General features: G+C 41.7%; 1 protein-coding gene across 5 annotated transcripts in view; it reads right to left on the reverse strand.

Annotated features, from left to right (window-relative positions):
- ptprt (protein tyrosine phosphatase receptor type T) overlaps positions 1–16,226 on the reverse strand; it is a 561,846-nt gene that overhangs the window by 37,472 nt on the left and 508,148 nt on the right. For 4 of the 5 annotated variants that reach the window (XM_049597546.1, XM_049597460.1, XM_049597372.1 and 1 more), the window contains 4 exons: positions 14,127–14,203; positions 10,415–10,451; positions 9,804–9,901; positions 7,685–7,801 (listed from right to left, as the gene is read on the reverse strand). In XM_049597546.1, the coding sequence (XP_049453503.1) occupies positions 7,685–7,801; positions 9,804–9,901; positions 10,415–10,451; positions 14,127–14,203 (329 nt within the window). Of the gene's footprint in view, positions 1–7,684; positions 7,802–9,803; positions 9,902–10,414; positions 10,452–14,126; positions 14,213–16,226 lie in introns of all 5 variants that reach the window. The other variant, XM_049597288.1, reaches the window with a different exon arrangement.

Below are 16,226 nucleotides of genomic sequence, written 5' to 3' on the forward strand. Positions count from 1 at the left end.
CAAAAGCGATAGTGTTTTGCCGGAATGAAGCCTACATTTCCCATGAGCTCTAGCGCGTATTGTCGTAAAGACGCTTACCTGGCTCGCGCATGTGTTTGTTTTGGGGATGAATGAAACAACAAGATGGGAAAACTTTGCCCCCACTCCTATTGGGGATCCCAGCTCACCTCTGCTGCGCCCCAGCTCCACCTCTGCGGGCGTAAGCGCCTCTGCTGCTGGGGTAAATGCAGCAGTCGGCTGGTAAGGCTGAAGGCCTGTTTGGCGAGCACTTCCACAGCTTCTTGGACTGAGTATGGAGCGGTGCCTCGCCTCTTTATTTCTCGGCACTTGCTGGACCCTGTTGACGCCTGGCTGGTACCTGTCGTCGGCCCAGATGGGGTGTTCCAGCCCCGCGGCCCCTGCTCTCCTCGTCCCCGCTGGCGCAGGGTGAATCTGCGCAACCTGCGGCCTCTGTGTGTGGCTCCCCGGACAGCTAACGTCATGGACCCGCCAGCTCCTGCCAGGATTGGGCTGGTAAATGCTAGATCGCTAGCGAACAAAACATTTATCCTGAAGGATTTCCTGACTTCCCGAGGATTGGGTTTTCTCTGTGTGACTGAGACGTGGCTGACTGTTGGTGAGTCCAGTGCTTTCACAGAACTTTTACCCGATGATTGCTACTATTTTAACTCCCTGCGGACGTCGGGTCGAGGAGGAGGAATAGCGACTATTTATAAGAGTCACTATAAATGTAAGCAGCTAGGTAAGATGACGTGTGCCGTCTGAGTGCTGTAAATCGTTTCGTCCTGGAAGCGACCTGGGGCGGACCCGGAGACAGTTTCCTAATGGTATGGATATACACTATATAGAAATAGCTTATCTTCACACCGATGGTCTCATTTGCTGTTGTAGGTCACACACAGACATCAGCAGAAACGAGAGACTTTTGCATATCCAGTTAAAAGTTCCTTGTAGCGGCTTTAAAGTCAAGACATATACATGGAAACAAAACCCATGTACAGTGCATCATAAAAAAAAAAAGTATACTTGTCACCACTTCTCTGCCCAAGAAAAGAGCTATATGGAAACAGAACCTCAAAGAAAGTTCACTTGAAAAGCTCAAAAAGTGAAGCATGAATGTGATGGTGACATATCTTAAGAGAACTGGGAAGACAATCAAATTACCAAACAACTATTAAATTACCCAGTTCTGTTTTTGCTCTGAATGCGTACTAAACCAGACACCCAACACCTGTCTGGACGTCCACTCGCTGTAAAATCTTGTACAGACATTTCTCTGTGACAGCTCACATCAATCAGAGTCTAAACCAAATTACTGGACCAGAGCTTTGATTGAAGATGTTTCAGAGATTTGTGGGAAATCATACGGGTATTATCCCCATGAGGCAGCAGTGGAGCGAGTCCAGTCAAAGTGAAAAACTCAGGAGAAATGAAGACAGGGAGTCCCTGTCTTTAAATCACATCGTCATGTGAACACAGTCGGGTAGGAGGTGGAGGTTCAGGCATTGTAAACAGACAACACACTTCAGGGAGGGTTTCTCCAGTTTGACATAAACAGCCTATTTTGTGCACATCTCTCAAACCATCTGCCCTGTCTGTCTAATACGCGTATGTGCTGGTCCTCCAAGCTGTGTTTGTTGGCCTGTAGATGTGTGTACACTGCTGAGTCCTGCCCTGTACAGTTTGGTCTCCGTTGTGGCACGCAATTGTTTGGTTTCTCGAGATCTGAGTGCCTTAGACCAGATTACTCTTCTGCTGCTTTGGACGTGGTCCATCGGGTGAACTAAGCCCTGTCGCAGTTTCTTGTTGGGTTCAAAAAAATACTGAGAAAATGTGTTGAGTACAGAGTCTAAAATTTTCTTTCCCTCCAGCTACATATGAGACTAAAAGGCTGTGTTTGGTTTTCAGTGCTAATTGTTTGTTCTTGGTTAACCTGCTGTCGGATTTAACAAAGGCCCAAACAGAATGACCAAATCTGGATAAAATCACATAAGGATAATCGTTTGATATAAGGCTCGTTTTTCTCCAACCTTGGATCTAGTGTAGTGGCTCTGACTTTTACCTTGTAGAGTTAAGATTGTTATATTTTCTTTGCTTTCATGTGAATTGGATGAAACGCTGCTCTGTGAAACTAATGCCACTTATATAGCCTAGTGCTTCTCTACCTTACAGGACAAAGGGCTTTATAAACTACCTCTCATTCACCCATTCACACACACACACACACACACACACTGATGCAAGGTGCTGGCCTGCCCATTGGGGATTCAGCCACAGCCGCCTCCATGTTGCCATCCACTTTGTTTTTATGGTATGTTTACAAAAATTTCAATTTCTTTTTATGTGTTGCTCATTGCCTTTTTCCCCATGTTTTTTAAAGAAATTGCACCAATTAGCTCAGGGTTCAAAGGTTTGAATACTTGTGAAAGCCGTCTGAAAGCAGCACAAGAGTGAAAGAGAAATATCAAAGGGTTAAGAGTCTCATACAAGGCCCTGTGAATTCTGCAATGCGGAATACACGGGCAGATTTGATAATAAAAATGGAATCAGCCGTGAAACGTGGAATATTGCGTAATTTGCCAAATTGTGAATGCACTTTATAAAAGCAGTGTTTTTTTTCTGCCACTTAAAGTATTTTTTTCAATAGAAAATTTACTGTGCTGCTATATTTTGGTGTCAGTTTTGGGCACGCAGCCTCCGTCCTCCGCTCTTGGTGAGTTTCACCGAGGGCAGGGCTCAGCTCTTTTATGAGCAAGGCTGACACTGAAGGAATGCTGGATCTGCACTGAGACTTTGCTTTTAACCTTTATCTGTCTCCAACTTTAGCATTGGCAGGTTTGATCATTTGATCACTGGCGATGTGAGGACAACTAGCTTGATGGCATGTTTTTCATGGTCAGCCAAGTTCGGTCAAATCCTGTCTAGTGATGCATAATAATATCGGCATGTCATCTGTATCAGCAGATATCGGCTTTAAAATGAACATACTTATATGCAACATATTTCATGTTGCCATCTGCTGGTGATTTAAACTGATGTAAACAGATTTTATAGGGCCCTATCTCGTATAAGCTGAGCTGCAGGTAGTCAGAGTGAGATAGGTCAGCCGTGGTAGCTTGATGGTCTGTAGCAGGAAGCTGAGTCACAGTCTTGAACACGTTGGAATTAAAACTTTTCTGACTGGTGAGCAGAAACACACAAAAGTTAGTTCCTCTCTCACCCACAATGATTGTTTGACTAATTCCGACACTCAAACATGAACGTGTGTGTGAGCTCCCTGTTTTTCACCTCTCCTTCTTCTCACTTTCTCACACACACATTTACATAGATTTTCTTTGAGTCTCACTCCGTCGCCCTCTCTTCCTCTCTGCTTAGTCAACCTCCTTGGACGTGCCATTAATAAACCTTTTCATTAAGACCCTGTTCTCATTATTCATTGCAATTAAAGCTATTTAACTGCAGTGCAGAACCTGTATACTCTCTCGCTCTCTCTGTCCCCCTCTGTATTGCTTCCCCTTTGTTCTTCACACTCAGTCACACACACACACACACACATCGTCACAGAACCCACTGTAGTTTAAAGATGGAGAATTTTGTATCAAAGAGTGTGTGTTCCTGGTGTGTGTTTGTACGTATTAATGTATCCTGCAAAATGACAGGCCTTTCAAAGTCAGCCTTCCTTTGAATTTTGGAGTACTTGTGCACACACGCTCACACACGAGCGCAGAGGTGGTATGGATTAATGGCTTGCTAAACGAGCTGACAGCGAGGACTTGAAGACTCGTCTTCATAAGCTGCTTTCGCACGAGTGAAGGGGGATGGAAATACAGGATGGAAAAAGGAGAGGGACAGACGGAGGTATAGAAAGACAGCAGGCAGGAAAGAGCAAGATTTTAGGTGTCTGATCACAAATGTGTATAGTGTTTTCTACATGATTTTAATAATTATTAATAGCTTGTTTGCAATCACATGACTATTATGATGCCCAAAATTCACATGGAGGGAAGGAAATGGTAAATCCATATACTGCATGAACTGGAAATAGAGGATTGTGACTACATAAACAGTTGGATGAACCTGCAGGCAGCAGGTATCATCAGAAAATGAAAACTCCTGTTAGATATGATCCATATGAAACAAAGAAAAGTGATATTCCCCAAAACTTGACTGATCTGCTCAGTGTGGACACGATCATCGTTACAAACTACCTCGTCATCCAGACCTCCTGACGTTACTGTTACACAGCGAGCAGCTGAAAACGTACAAGAGTCAAGTGGTCAACCATTTTGTGTGCGGTTGGCTCCATGATTGAAACGACTGCTGTCTTGTTTTTGGTCGGGTGAGTAAATGTGCTCGAGTATAACTGTCTTTAAAGGTGCTTTCACACAACCTGTTTGATTCAGTTAAAACGAACCCAGGTTCATTCACGCGGTTAGTATGATTCGTTTGGGCTGGTGTAAAAGCCGTCAATCGAACCCTGGAGCGGACCAGCCGAACAACTGAACAAAGACCTCTTGAAAAGGTGGGTCTCGGTCTGCTTCCAAATGGACTCTGGTGCGGTTCATTTGTGGTGTGAAAGAAAACAAACCAACCACATGATTTTTTGATAGCAGATATGTCTTGTACACCAGAAATGCCCAATCAACCAGCTACCTGTCAGTTGGTTGAACCTCATGTTGACTCCTTTTGGTTTGTTTGCAAAAAGTCAGAGTGAACAGGAACACATTTTTTTCCTCTTGTGTGACCGAGTGAACTGGACTTCAAGTGTGAAAGCACCTTTATATTTCAGTTCTGTACATGGATGCACTGTCGTCCGGGATATACGTGGATACTAGCTAACATTAGCTACTGTTAGCTACTTTTACTTTAACGCTTTTTAAAACCTGAATCGTGGCTATAAACATGGAGAAGTTGTCAAAGCACATGTTATTGCTCTTGAGGCATGTTTAACACAACACTTTAACATTAACGTTTAACATTAGTCGACTCCTCTCCTCCAGACTGAAGACGGAGGTTTTTGATTCACATCTGCCACCATTTCTCAATGAGTTTAAATTTTTCCTTCTCCCCTTTACATCCTACTATCTTTGGGACTTAAAGTGGCCTTTGTTTCTTCCCAACTTGATCAATTGGAACAGCTGTAAACAGCACAAATCATAGACATTTGTGCAGTGTTGATAGTCTTTGTCACCAGTTGCCTCCCCTCCATCTGGACAGCGCACTGATGTATGACATCATATGTGAAGAAGCTATTTATGATCACATGTAAAGTACCGCTGTCTCTACTGAGTACAGACTTAAATGTAAGGAAATAATAAAGAAACAAGGCGTCTCACGTGGAGTTGAAAAGCAACATAAAAAACATAGACTCAAAAGAAGATGTACATGTAGTTTAGAGAATCAAAGATTTGGATCAGAGCCCTTTTCTCTGTTTGTGAAGTGTTTTCCACAGTTTCTCTGTTTACTGTGCCGAGCCTTAGAGAACAGCATCACAACAATGATGGAACATTCTTCCACTCGCACTCGTTTGTTCTCCTCTCAAATCCCCCCCGCCTGATTACAAAGGCCCCAATTACAGATTCAAGCCTCCTCTTGAACAGTAAGAAACAAACAAGTAACACTTCTCGCTCGCCTCAAATCCCCAATCACACATTTGCTGTAATGGTAATCCAGGTTTTAGGTTTAGAAAAAAATTGAAGCATACAGTGACATGAGAGTGACTGAGCAGCTTGAGAGCACGACAGGGTTCAGATCCCACCTGGGGCGTTATGGGAAATGTTTTATTAGGTGGAGTCACAAAATGTTGATACCACGTTATTTTATTGTTTTATTATTCTATTATTTGTTGTTGTTGCTGTGTTGATTTGTTATCAGAAACTATGATGACAAACATGAGACACTGAGTAGCTGAAAACAGATCTTGATAATGAAAACTATGATGAAATCTATGTTTCATTTTGGTTGACGAGACAGGACGAAAATGATTACGGTGGACTATCGGACATTCAAAATCAGAGGAGGAGATCATGATAAATTATTTTATCAAATGTACTAGAAAAAGTAGGAAGCTGATAACAATGGTGCTTTCAATTATCTTCTAATGTCAGATGAGCAATATGAGATCAGAGCAGTGACTGGCACTATAAACTGCAGTAAATAGTCAGCACCAGGCTGTTTTGCTAGCCTGCCAAACACTCAGCCCAGAACAGAATCAGCCATTAGCGCGAGTTGCGAGCAGTAATTCAGCAGTGAATAAACAGCTGTGTGTGTCTGACTGTGGATGGTGGAGCTACTGAATGGATTTGTGGAGTTTGTTAGTTGCAACGGTGGCTGTTTGCGGCTAGCTCCACTTGTCCGCTGTTAAACGGCAGCAGAGCAAGCAGCCACCAGCTGCCGGACTTCATATCTGATCTGCACAGGACTCCACTTAGTCCGGACGGTCGCAATAAAGTTTATGGTTTGTTTGCTGTTTGAAAGGGAAGGTACGAGGATCTGTTATCTGTGAGTGTAGCTGTGCTGTAAGTAAACAGTCTGAACTCAGCTGAGTTCCTCCTGTCAGAGCTGAAAGTTTAGTTTTAATCACCCAGTCTGAGAGAGAACATGAGTTTAAACCTCCAGACTAACATGTTACAGATTTAAAAACAACTGAGGCTGAAAAAAATATATTTTTCTGCTCCTCAACAGCGAGATTGATTTATTTATGGGTACAAATCCTAGTTGTCTCAAATTAATTATTGATGGTGTCAAAATATTTGAGACCATAAAGAAAGAGATTTTGAGCTTTTCAAACATCATCAGTATGTGTGTGCTCATAAATCATCATTGAAAGCTTAAAAAAAACTCCTGGAGAAATGCAAGTTTGTAAGCATGTAGAAAATGATTTGTAATTGTAGAAAAAAAAACAAACAGCTGAATGAAATTTTTATACAACCTGTCAACTTGATTCTAATTTCTGAAACCTGCATTAGCCTATTTGGATTAGTTTAACCCTTTGAAACCTGCAAACTGGCTTGATTTCTTTCAAAACACAGAAAGAGGGCAATGGGCAACGAAACACATGACCCAAAATATTTGCAAGATATTAGTAAAAAGCAAAAATTAAAAACAAGAAAAATATTTTAAAAAGAAAGGAAAAAAATAAAAGAACGAAAGTTAAAAACAAACAAACTAAGAATTGACCTGGAAAAAAATGAAAAATGCTTAGAAAGTTTTTTTTTTTAAAAAAATCTGTAATATCATTTTAAAATTCAATATTAATAAATAGAAATATAGTTTTTTTTCCCTGTTTTTTTTTTAATTCTATTCATTTATTTATAATTTTCTGAATCCATTCATTTTTTGCAATTTGTGGAACATTTATTACCAAGTTGATCGCTGCCTCTTTTACATGTTTTTGAAAGAAATTGCACCAGTTTGCTGAGAGTTCAAAGGTTTAAATAACAGAACAGGAAAGTGATGTTGCTCCAGGAAAAGAAAAAAACACCTTGAGTAAAAGCTGACTAAAATGTCATGACTTTTCATCCATAAAATGTTGTGAGTTGTTGTCAACTGGAACTAGACTAAAACTATGAAAGATAAAAATGACTAAAATGTGACTAAAGTTAATAAGCGTTTTTTCTATGGACTAAATCTAAAATAGCTGCCACTGACACTGTATTGTTGTTGATGGTGTTTACTTGTTTACCTTTTGGACGGTGAATGTCCTTATGACGTACTCAGCCAGTGGTTCAGTTTCTATCAGGGTGACCTTGATGTCTCCATACACCTCTGTCTCGTCAGGCCAGTAACGCACACACTTCACCTGGAAAAGACAATTTACATTCATACAATGAAGCTAAATAAGCAACACATGGAGGTCATTATCACCCAGTGAGCGTTAACAGAGTGAGATAAAGTGAGGTCAAGATCATCACCATGAATAATACAATAGATAAATAATAAGATTGCTTCTCCTTCATGATAAATTGCAACCTAACACACATGAGCCATTGGACATTTATAAGTATATTGATTATAACATTATGAAGTTATTTATAAGCTCCCACTAAAGAAAACCCAAGGCTGCAGTATTGTGGAGCCAGATGTGATGATACTACTTGTAACCAGACGACACATCTGGATACAGCTGTTTGGAGTCGTGAAAACCATCGCCAGGCTTTTGTTCCAATGATGTTGCAATTTTTTTGTTTGGTTTTCTGCCCCCACCACCTACAGCACTGGACTGGTGTAAACAATTGGTTCGCAGTTTCATTATTGTTCAAGTGGACTTTTTTTTTTTTGGCTCTGTGAGACTGTCAAGACTGTGACCGCTGAAATATCAGACTGCTCACACTGACCTTCCAAGAAACCAAACAACATCAAAACTGTTAACAAAATCCAACTTAATATTCAGAAGCACAGCAGGGGAGCAGCGTGATGTTCTTATGTGCTGATATGAAAACACTACAGACATGATGTCCCCAGGGAGGAGGTCTTGGTGGACAGGTTATACTGGAGATCAGAGTTCACATCCTCTCCCAACAACAGTCAGTGCTTTCTTCTTTACATGCTTTTTTTGGGTTACACTCGGCCTTCTCCAACAAGCAGGTGTAAATAAAAAACATAGTTTACATATTCAAACAAGATTAGTGAATCTCCAGCTAGATTTCTTCTGGAGAACAGAGATTTATTTGTCCATTTACTGCATCTGGCTAACTGGGACCAACACAGCATCTTCTATCACTAACAGCCTTTTCCCGCCAAAGTTAGCACGCATGTTTAACTTTCTGAGGGAAACCTGCTAAAATATGCGATAGGCTCTTTTTGCTAATCCAGTAAACTAAAGCTGTGTGCACGTCACTGCAGTGTACAAGTATGCCTTTCTGTTTTTTTTTTTCCCCTGGTTACTTAACCTGGTCACTGACCTGCTGCATGAGCACACAGACTGACCAGATTACTACAGGGCATGAGACATGTTCTCTGATTACCTGTGTGATCCAGCTTCTCGAACTAATCTGGTCACCTCAGTGCTTAAACCAAGAACTTCAGTTTCTTAAACTTATTTTTTACTTTACATCATACATTGGGTCAGTTTGGAATGAACTGTTTGTTTACTGAGTTAACCTGAATGGGTGTTTATTTTTGTGCAGCTTATTTTACATTCAGAAAATAGTCTTATAGTCTTTTTGCTCATGGGGCTTTTGTTGCATTTGTAGTGACATGGTGAGTGTGTCTGTCTCTCCTGCTCTCCGAGCAGTTAAAATGACACAAGTGCAGGTAACTTTGGTATATACGGTTTCTAATTAGTCTCATACTGCTTTCTCGTTTATCATGTGTGGTGTTTTGCGGTGGGCGGGGGCTAGTTCTCACACACATGGAAGCTCAGCAGAGTGGAAAAATAGACAGACAGAGCAGCAGAGAGTTGGAGAGCTGATGACGGCTGCATTCAGTTGTTGTGCATGAAAGCTTTGCTATTAAAAACACCTGTGTGACAGCTGATGTAAAACAAAGGATTGGATTGGACTCTGTATAGCTCAGTATAGCCGATACTGATCATTCAAAACATGACTTGATCAGCCCCAATACTGATCTGTGAGACTGGAGGGGGACATCCCTGATAATTTTATAAAGTAAGTTTGCCACTTGACTGCAACTATGAAACATCATCGGCAAATCTGCCATAATATAGATTTTATTTTTTAATATTTGTTTCACTTTGATTGGACTGTAAATGTAACCAAGATTTGATAAAATAAAATCAAACATGATACACATACACACACACATACACACACACATTAAAATCTCTGAGATGATGAACTCACCCTGCCCACCTCCACCAGGTTGGTAACCATGACGATAGAGGCCGAGTTTTCCTGCCAGACCATCCTCCAGAAATCCCTCACTGTCTCCTGCATGGGCCCTGGCGGACACACACACACACACACACACACACACACACACACAAACACAAATTAGATTCCTAAACATTCCAATACACAAAAACAGAGCAGATGCACACAGGTGTATGTATGTATGAATACACACTCATTCCAACGTCACATAAAAATACATCAGCACTGATAGCAAAGACTTATACATAAACACATGAACGGGGAGGCACACACGCTTGCGCACACACACACACACACACACGTGTACTCACACACTATCAATCCCAGATAGTGATTCGGGGGTTTGAGGTAATGGGGTCTTAAATTTGTCAGGGGGATTTTATACGGCGGTTTAGATTTAGGAGGTTGTGGTAATAGCCTTCTAGCCCGAAAGGACGACATTTACCAGGTGGCTGCTACACACACACACACACACACACACACACACACACACACACACACAGGCATGCAGTCACATCTGCACAAATGCAGAAATGCACATACACTGGTCTCACACACACTCATCACGTCAGTTTAATTACCTTGTGTGGCGATGTAATGTCTGGGTCTATGGTACCCCTGTGAGACAGGAAAAAAAAGTGAGGCATAAAAATCTCCACTCTTTCGTCATCTCCATCTTTTTCTTCAAATATTACCCGTTTTTTCTCCATGTTGTCCTCGTTTTGTCTGTTTTCAGTTTTCTCGTCTCTTTTTTTAATCTCTATTTTTGTCTTTCACCTCCTCTTTCTAGATTTCTTTTTTCTCTCCCTTCCTTTTTCCCAGGCTGTCCATTTTTCATCTTTCCCAGAAGGGTAAAATACAACAAAGAAATAAATGGAAGGATGGAACAGTGGATGGATGGATGGATGGATGGATGGATGGATCAGTGTGTGGAAGGACGAATGATGGATGGATAGAAGGATGGATGGATGGAGGGACAGATGGATAGATGGAAGGATGGATGGTGGGATGGATGGATGGATGTATGGATGATGCATGGAAGGATGGATGGACAATCAGATGGATGGATGGATGGATGGATGGTTAAATGGCAGACTGGATGGCTGGTTGGATGGATGGAAGGACAGTCAGATGGAAGGACGGATGGATGGTCATATGGCCAGATGGATGGATGGATTGGTGGGTGGAAGGATAGATGATGGATGGATGGAAGGACAGATGGCAGGATGGGTGGCAGGATGAATGGATGGAAGGACAGACAGATGGAAAGACGATTGCATTGATGGAAGGACAAATGGATGGATGGATGAACAGATGGATGGTGTGATGGACAGGTGGATGGATGGATGATGGAAGGATGGTTTGGATGGATGGATGGATGGATGAATGGATGGACAGCAGGATGGATGGAAGGACAAGTGGATGAAAGGACGAATGGATGGATGGATGAATGGAAGGATGGGTGGAGAGTTGGACGGATGGAAGAGCTGAAGATGAGCACATCCTTCTCTCCCTCCTTTCCTCTGTCACCTTTCCCCATCTCCTTATCTCCTGTCTTCTTGCTCTCCTATCAGTTTATTTCTTTTCTGTCACTTGAGGCTTTGTACAATTTGACTTCTTTACGTTGCTGCTTCTCTCGCTCCTTTTTTAATCCATCTTTTCCTCCCTCCTCCATCATTTCTTTTCCTAATTCTTCTTTTGCTTTTGACATACCTCCCCCTTCTTGCTGCTGAAGTGATTCCTTCCTCTTTCTCTTTTTAAAATTCTTCACCCATCCCACTCCTTTACTTCTTACTCCGCCTTTAAATCAATTTCTGCTTCCCTTTCTGTCCACCTTCCTCCCTCCTTTTCTGCATCCTCCCTTTCTATCTTGATTCTCATTCCTTCCATTCCTCCCATCCATCTGTAAGTTTCTCTCCTTCTTCCTCCTCTCTTCAGTTTCCTCCCCCCATCCTTTTCTGTCTTTTAATTTGTCCCATCTCCCTCTCCAGTCCCTCCACTCCTCTGAGAGGCATAACTCAAGGTCGTTTGCTGAATAAACATCAAATTAAATAATAGAGGGGATCTTAATTTTCCCTCTACGGGGCAGATGAAAAGCGACGACTCTCCAACCAATGATTATCCCCCTCTTGTCCCTGCACAGCCCCCGTCTCCCCCAGCACCTCCCTGTGAGACAGATAACCTTGTTGAGATGAAAACATTTATCACTTTCATATTGTCATTAAGACCACGTTATGAATATGGCGTTATCTTCACTGAGGGGATGTATTGTTTCGGTTTCTGTTTTTTAATTCTCCCCCCACATTTTTTTCTGCTTATGAGAAAAATCTCGTCTGCAGAGACTGATTGAAAATAAGCATTATGTACCAAATTCATTAAGACCATTATTACAACAGTCAGCTGTGAGCTGGGAGATTAGAGTGATAACTGAGGCACCAGGCCCCAAGGGCACAGAGGAAACTAATGGATGGATGGATGGATGAACAGATGGATGGATGGAGAGCAGGATGGAAGGATGGATGAGCAGATGGATGGATGGAGAGCAGGATGGAAGGACAGAAGGATGGACAAATGGCTGGATGGATGATGGAGAGCGGGATGGAAGGACAGATGGATGGATGGATGGATGGATGGATGGATGGATGGAGGGATAGATGGATGGATGGATGGAAGGACAGATGGTGGGATGGGTGGATGGATGGATAGATGGATGGATGGATGGATGGACGGATGGATGGAGAGCAGGATGGAAGGACAGAAGGATGGACAGATGGATGGATGGATGGATGGATGGATGGATGGATGGATGGACGGACGGATGGATGGAGAGCGGGATGGAAGGACAGAAGGATGGACAGATGGATGGATGGATGGATGGATGATGGAAAGTGGGATGGAAAGAGAGATGGATGGATGGATGAATGAATGGATGGCAGAATAGATGGAAGAATGGAACAGGACAGAAGCACAATGAGAAGGACAAAAGGATAGATTGATGGATGATGGGATGGATGGATGATGTTTGGAAGAATGAATGGATGTATTGATGATGGAAGGGTGGAAGGATGGTTGAGGGATGGATGGAAGGATGGGCGGATGGAAGGACGGATGGAAGGATGGTTGAGGGATGGATGGAAGGACGGGCGGATGGAAGGACAGACGGAAGGATGGTTGAGGGATGGATGGAAGGATGGATGGACAGATGGATAAATGGAGGGATGGATGCAGGATGGAAGGACAGGTGGATAGAAGGACGAACAGACGGCTGGACGGATGGACGGAAGGGTGGATGGATGGATGGCCAGAAGGATTGATGTATGGATAGATGTATAGATGGATGGATGGATGGGTCGATATATAAGGAAAAATTTGGGAAGGTGAGGGACAGATAACATTTGAAGAGTTACTGATGAAGAGATGGGACTCAGGTGGCTCCATTTGTTGTAGCAACCTAGGCTAATTATGGATAATAGCTACTTTCCTGTTTGATCAGATGTTTACAAGACTGGAGACTTAATATAGGGAGTTTCTTTCATATTTGTATTTTTGTTTCGTTTATATTCTGTATCATATTATTATTGGGGGCAGCTGTGGCCTACGAGGTAGAGCCATCATCTACCAATTGAAATATCAGTGGTTTGATCCCTGGCCCCTGCAGTTTACATGTTGAAGTGTCCTTGAGGAAGACCCAAAACATTCAATTGAGTGTGTGTGTAATCATCATTATCTGATGAGCAGCAGACACCTTGTATGGAAGCCTTGACCATTGAGGATGGAGTATCATTGTACTGTGTGAATGGGGGAATGATGCATGTTGTGTAAATGGCTTTGATTAGCTAACCTTCGACTAGACAAGTGCTACACAGATACAGTCCATTAACCATTTGTTTCTAAAAGGGACCAATTGAAAGAAGCAGTCAAGGGTAGGTTTGGATTCAATGTCTTGCCCAAAAGCACATTGACAGAGAGCATTCTGGGCACAAATTATCTATCAAAGGGATCAAATCTGTGTTTTTAGTTAGTTATTCACATCTTTTCACATTTTAAAGATAAAAATAAATAAATAAATTAGACCTCTAAGAGAAGACAGCACGCAAAGTGAGTGGATTTTTTGAGTTCTCACCTACTCAAAGGGCTACTGGGGGGTTAGGACTTGGTAATATTAGAATGAGGTTTAGGTGGGGTTAGAGCTTCTTACTCTCCAGCCAGTGCATCACATGCATTAAAGTACAAATGAGCAAGTGTGTGTGTGTGTGTGTGTGTGTGTGTGTGTCTGTGTGTGTAAACACTCACATCAATATAATTGGCGTTGATGTAGTCAGAGTGAGGGTCTCCGTCCAGCAGCTGCAGTCGGACTCTGGTGTGATCGTCTGTGGGGTCAGATAGCACAAAAATACAACAGGCCTAAAGTTACATTTACCCACAGATCGGAGCAGCTAACTGATTGGATGGGGAACCAGTGAAGAACTAATCAGGCCCAAAGTTAGGTGACTGTCTGAAACACAAATACGAAAACACCGGTTGTTTGTTAAAACTCTTAAAATAACCCATGTTTACAATCACCTACCAATCAACCTGTAGGAAAACACTATGGTACCAGTTCGCTGCTAGGTAACTGTAGCCGACACATTTGTCGATTGTTTGGTCTGTGATGCAATAGGTCAACTGGAAAAGGGTCCAATACTAACAAGCTGAAAGGGGGCACATCGCCACCTACTGTAGTAGATTCATACACAATTTGGTCAATAAATCAATTCCCCTCCAGTGCCTGAACACTGGGACATGGATCAGAGTTCAGTTAGATGGTCTAGTCGAGCTGTAACCATGGCTCCACCTAACTGTGCATGTAAACATACTAAGTGGTTACTTTTGCCCAAAAATACAATGATTCTCTTCCAGTACATTAAACCAAACCAGAAATACAATATCACAAATTATGACCCTAAAATCTGACTAATATTTCACTCACAACTTCTCACTGACTGATTCCATGTTAAAAACCTTCAGAAAGAGCAAACACACAAGGTTTGGTTCAGGATGGTTTAATTAAGCCACTTCATTTTGAATATGTTTTTCACTTCAGTTCATCTTAATTCTATTTAGATGAGCTGAATGGGCATGACGGAAGAAAAAAAAACCAGTAATAAACATTTTGTACTTGACTCCACAATGCAGTTTTGTAACAAATATTATTTAAAGAAGTAAGAGTGATAGGACAAACACTGTTCCCATGACAACAAGTTGACAATGGAAAGTCTTTGATCACTGTCTCTGTTTCCATTCTAGTTACTCTGAAATACGTAAAACCCTCTGCCTCGTCTTCCTGGTGATTGGTTGGCCCAGAAGAGGAGGCTCTCTGAAACTACAACAATGCACTCCACTCTACCTTGAAGCGATTGACATTGCTCTGCTCTGACGTTTACCTCCACAAGTCAGTTTGCAAAAATCAGAGCAATGTCAACATGGTTTAAAACTGCACATTCTCTTGGAAAGAACACACTTTAGTTTGATGGTTGTTGGATGTTTTAATGTTTTAAAGCACTCAGAGCACTGAGTACTCGAGGTTAAGCATAATTTATATATATATATATATATTTTTTATCTAAAGAGCACTCCATCTCAAACTAATAGTCCCTTTGCAACAAACCTGAGTGACCTGTGCTGCCCACGAGCATGTGTTCTCAGCTGTTAGCTTAAATAAAGTGTTATGGAGAAAAAGTACAACCACAACTGAAACCACAGAATCTGATGATTGATTTTGCGATCAATTGACTGGTTTTGGGTCTGTAAAACATCAGAAAATGGAGTGTCTCCAGGAGCATATTCGAATGTCTTGTTTTGTGCACAACCCAAAGATATTCACTTCACAGTCACAGAGGAGTACAGACACCACAAAATATTCACATTAAAGAAGCTGGAAGGAGAGAATTTGTATTTTTTTAACCCTCAAAATATTAATAAAACTGACTTATTGTTAGGTGTCACAGGACTTTCCAGATTCTTTTAAGTTGCATTTAATCCACAGCTCAATTTTTGAATGAGCTGACTAAAAACGTAACTACATTTTAATAATAGTCATAAATCAAAGATCTTGCATACTGCCACATCAAAACATTATATAAGAAATACTGTAAATGCCAAAATCAGGTGATATCTACGAGCCGTTCACATGAGCACAACCATGGCTCAGCATGTGAGACACTGTCAAAGTACATGTCACCAAAATTGAATCTGCTTTTTTCCCTTTCCCCTTTGAATGCCAATTATTTTGTTCTGTGCTCTAATAGCCATCCATAGTATTAAGGCACATATGGGGGTGACTATGGCTAATGGCAGGCAGTGATTTTGTTTAGTTGTAACGTAGCAACAGCAGGTAATTGCAGATGACGCGGA

This window comes from Epinephelus fuscoguttatus, linkage group LG1 (assembly GCF_011397635.1).
Source record: "Epinephelus fuscoguttatus linkage group LG1, E.fuscoguttatus.final_Chr_v1".
In the NCBI taxonomy this organism is placed as follows: Eukaryota; Metazoa; Chordata; class Actinopteri; order Perciformes; family Serranidae; genus Epinephelus; species Epinephelus fuscoguttatus.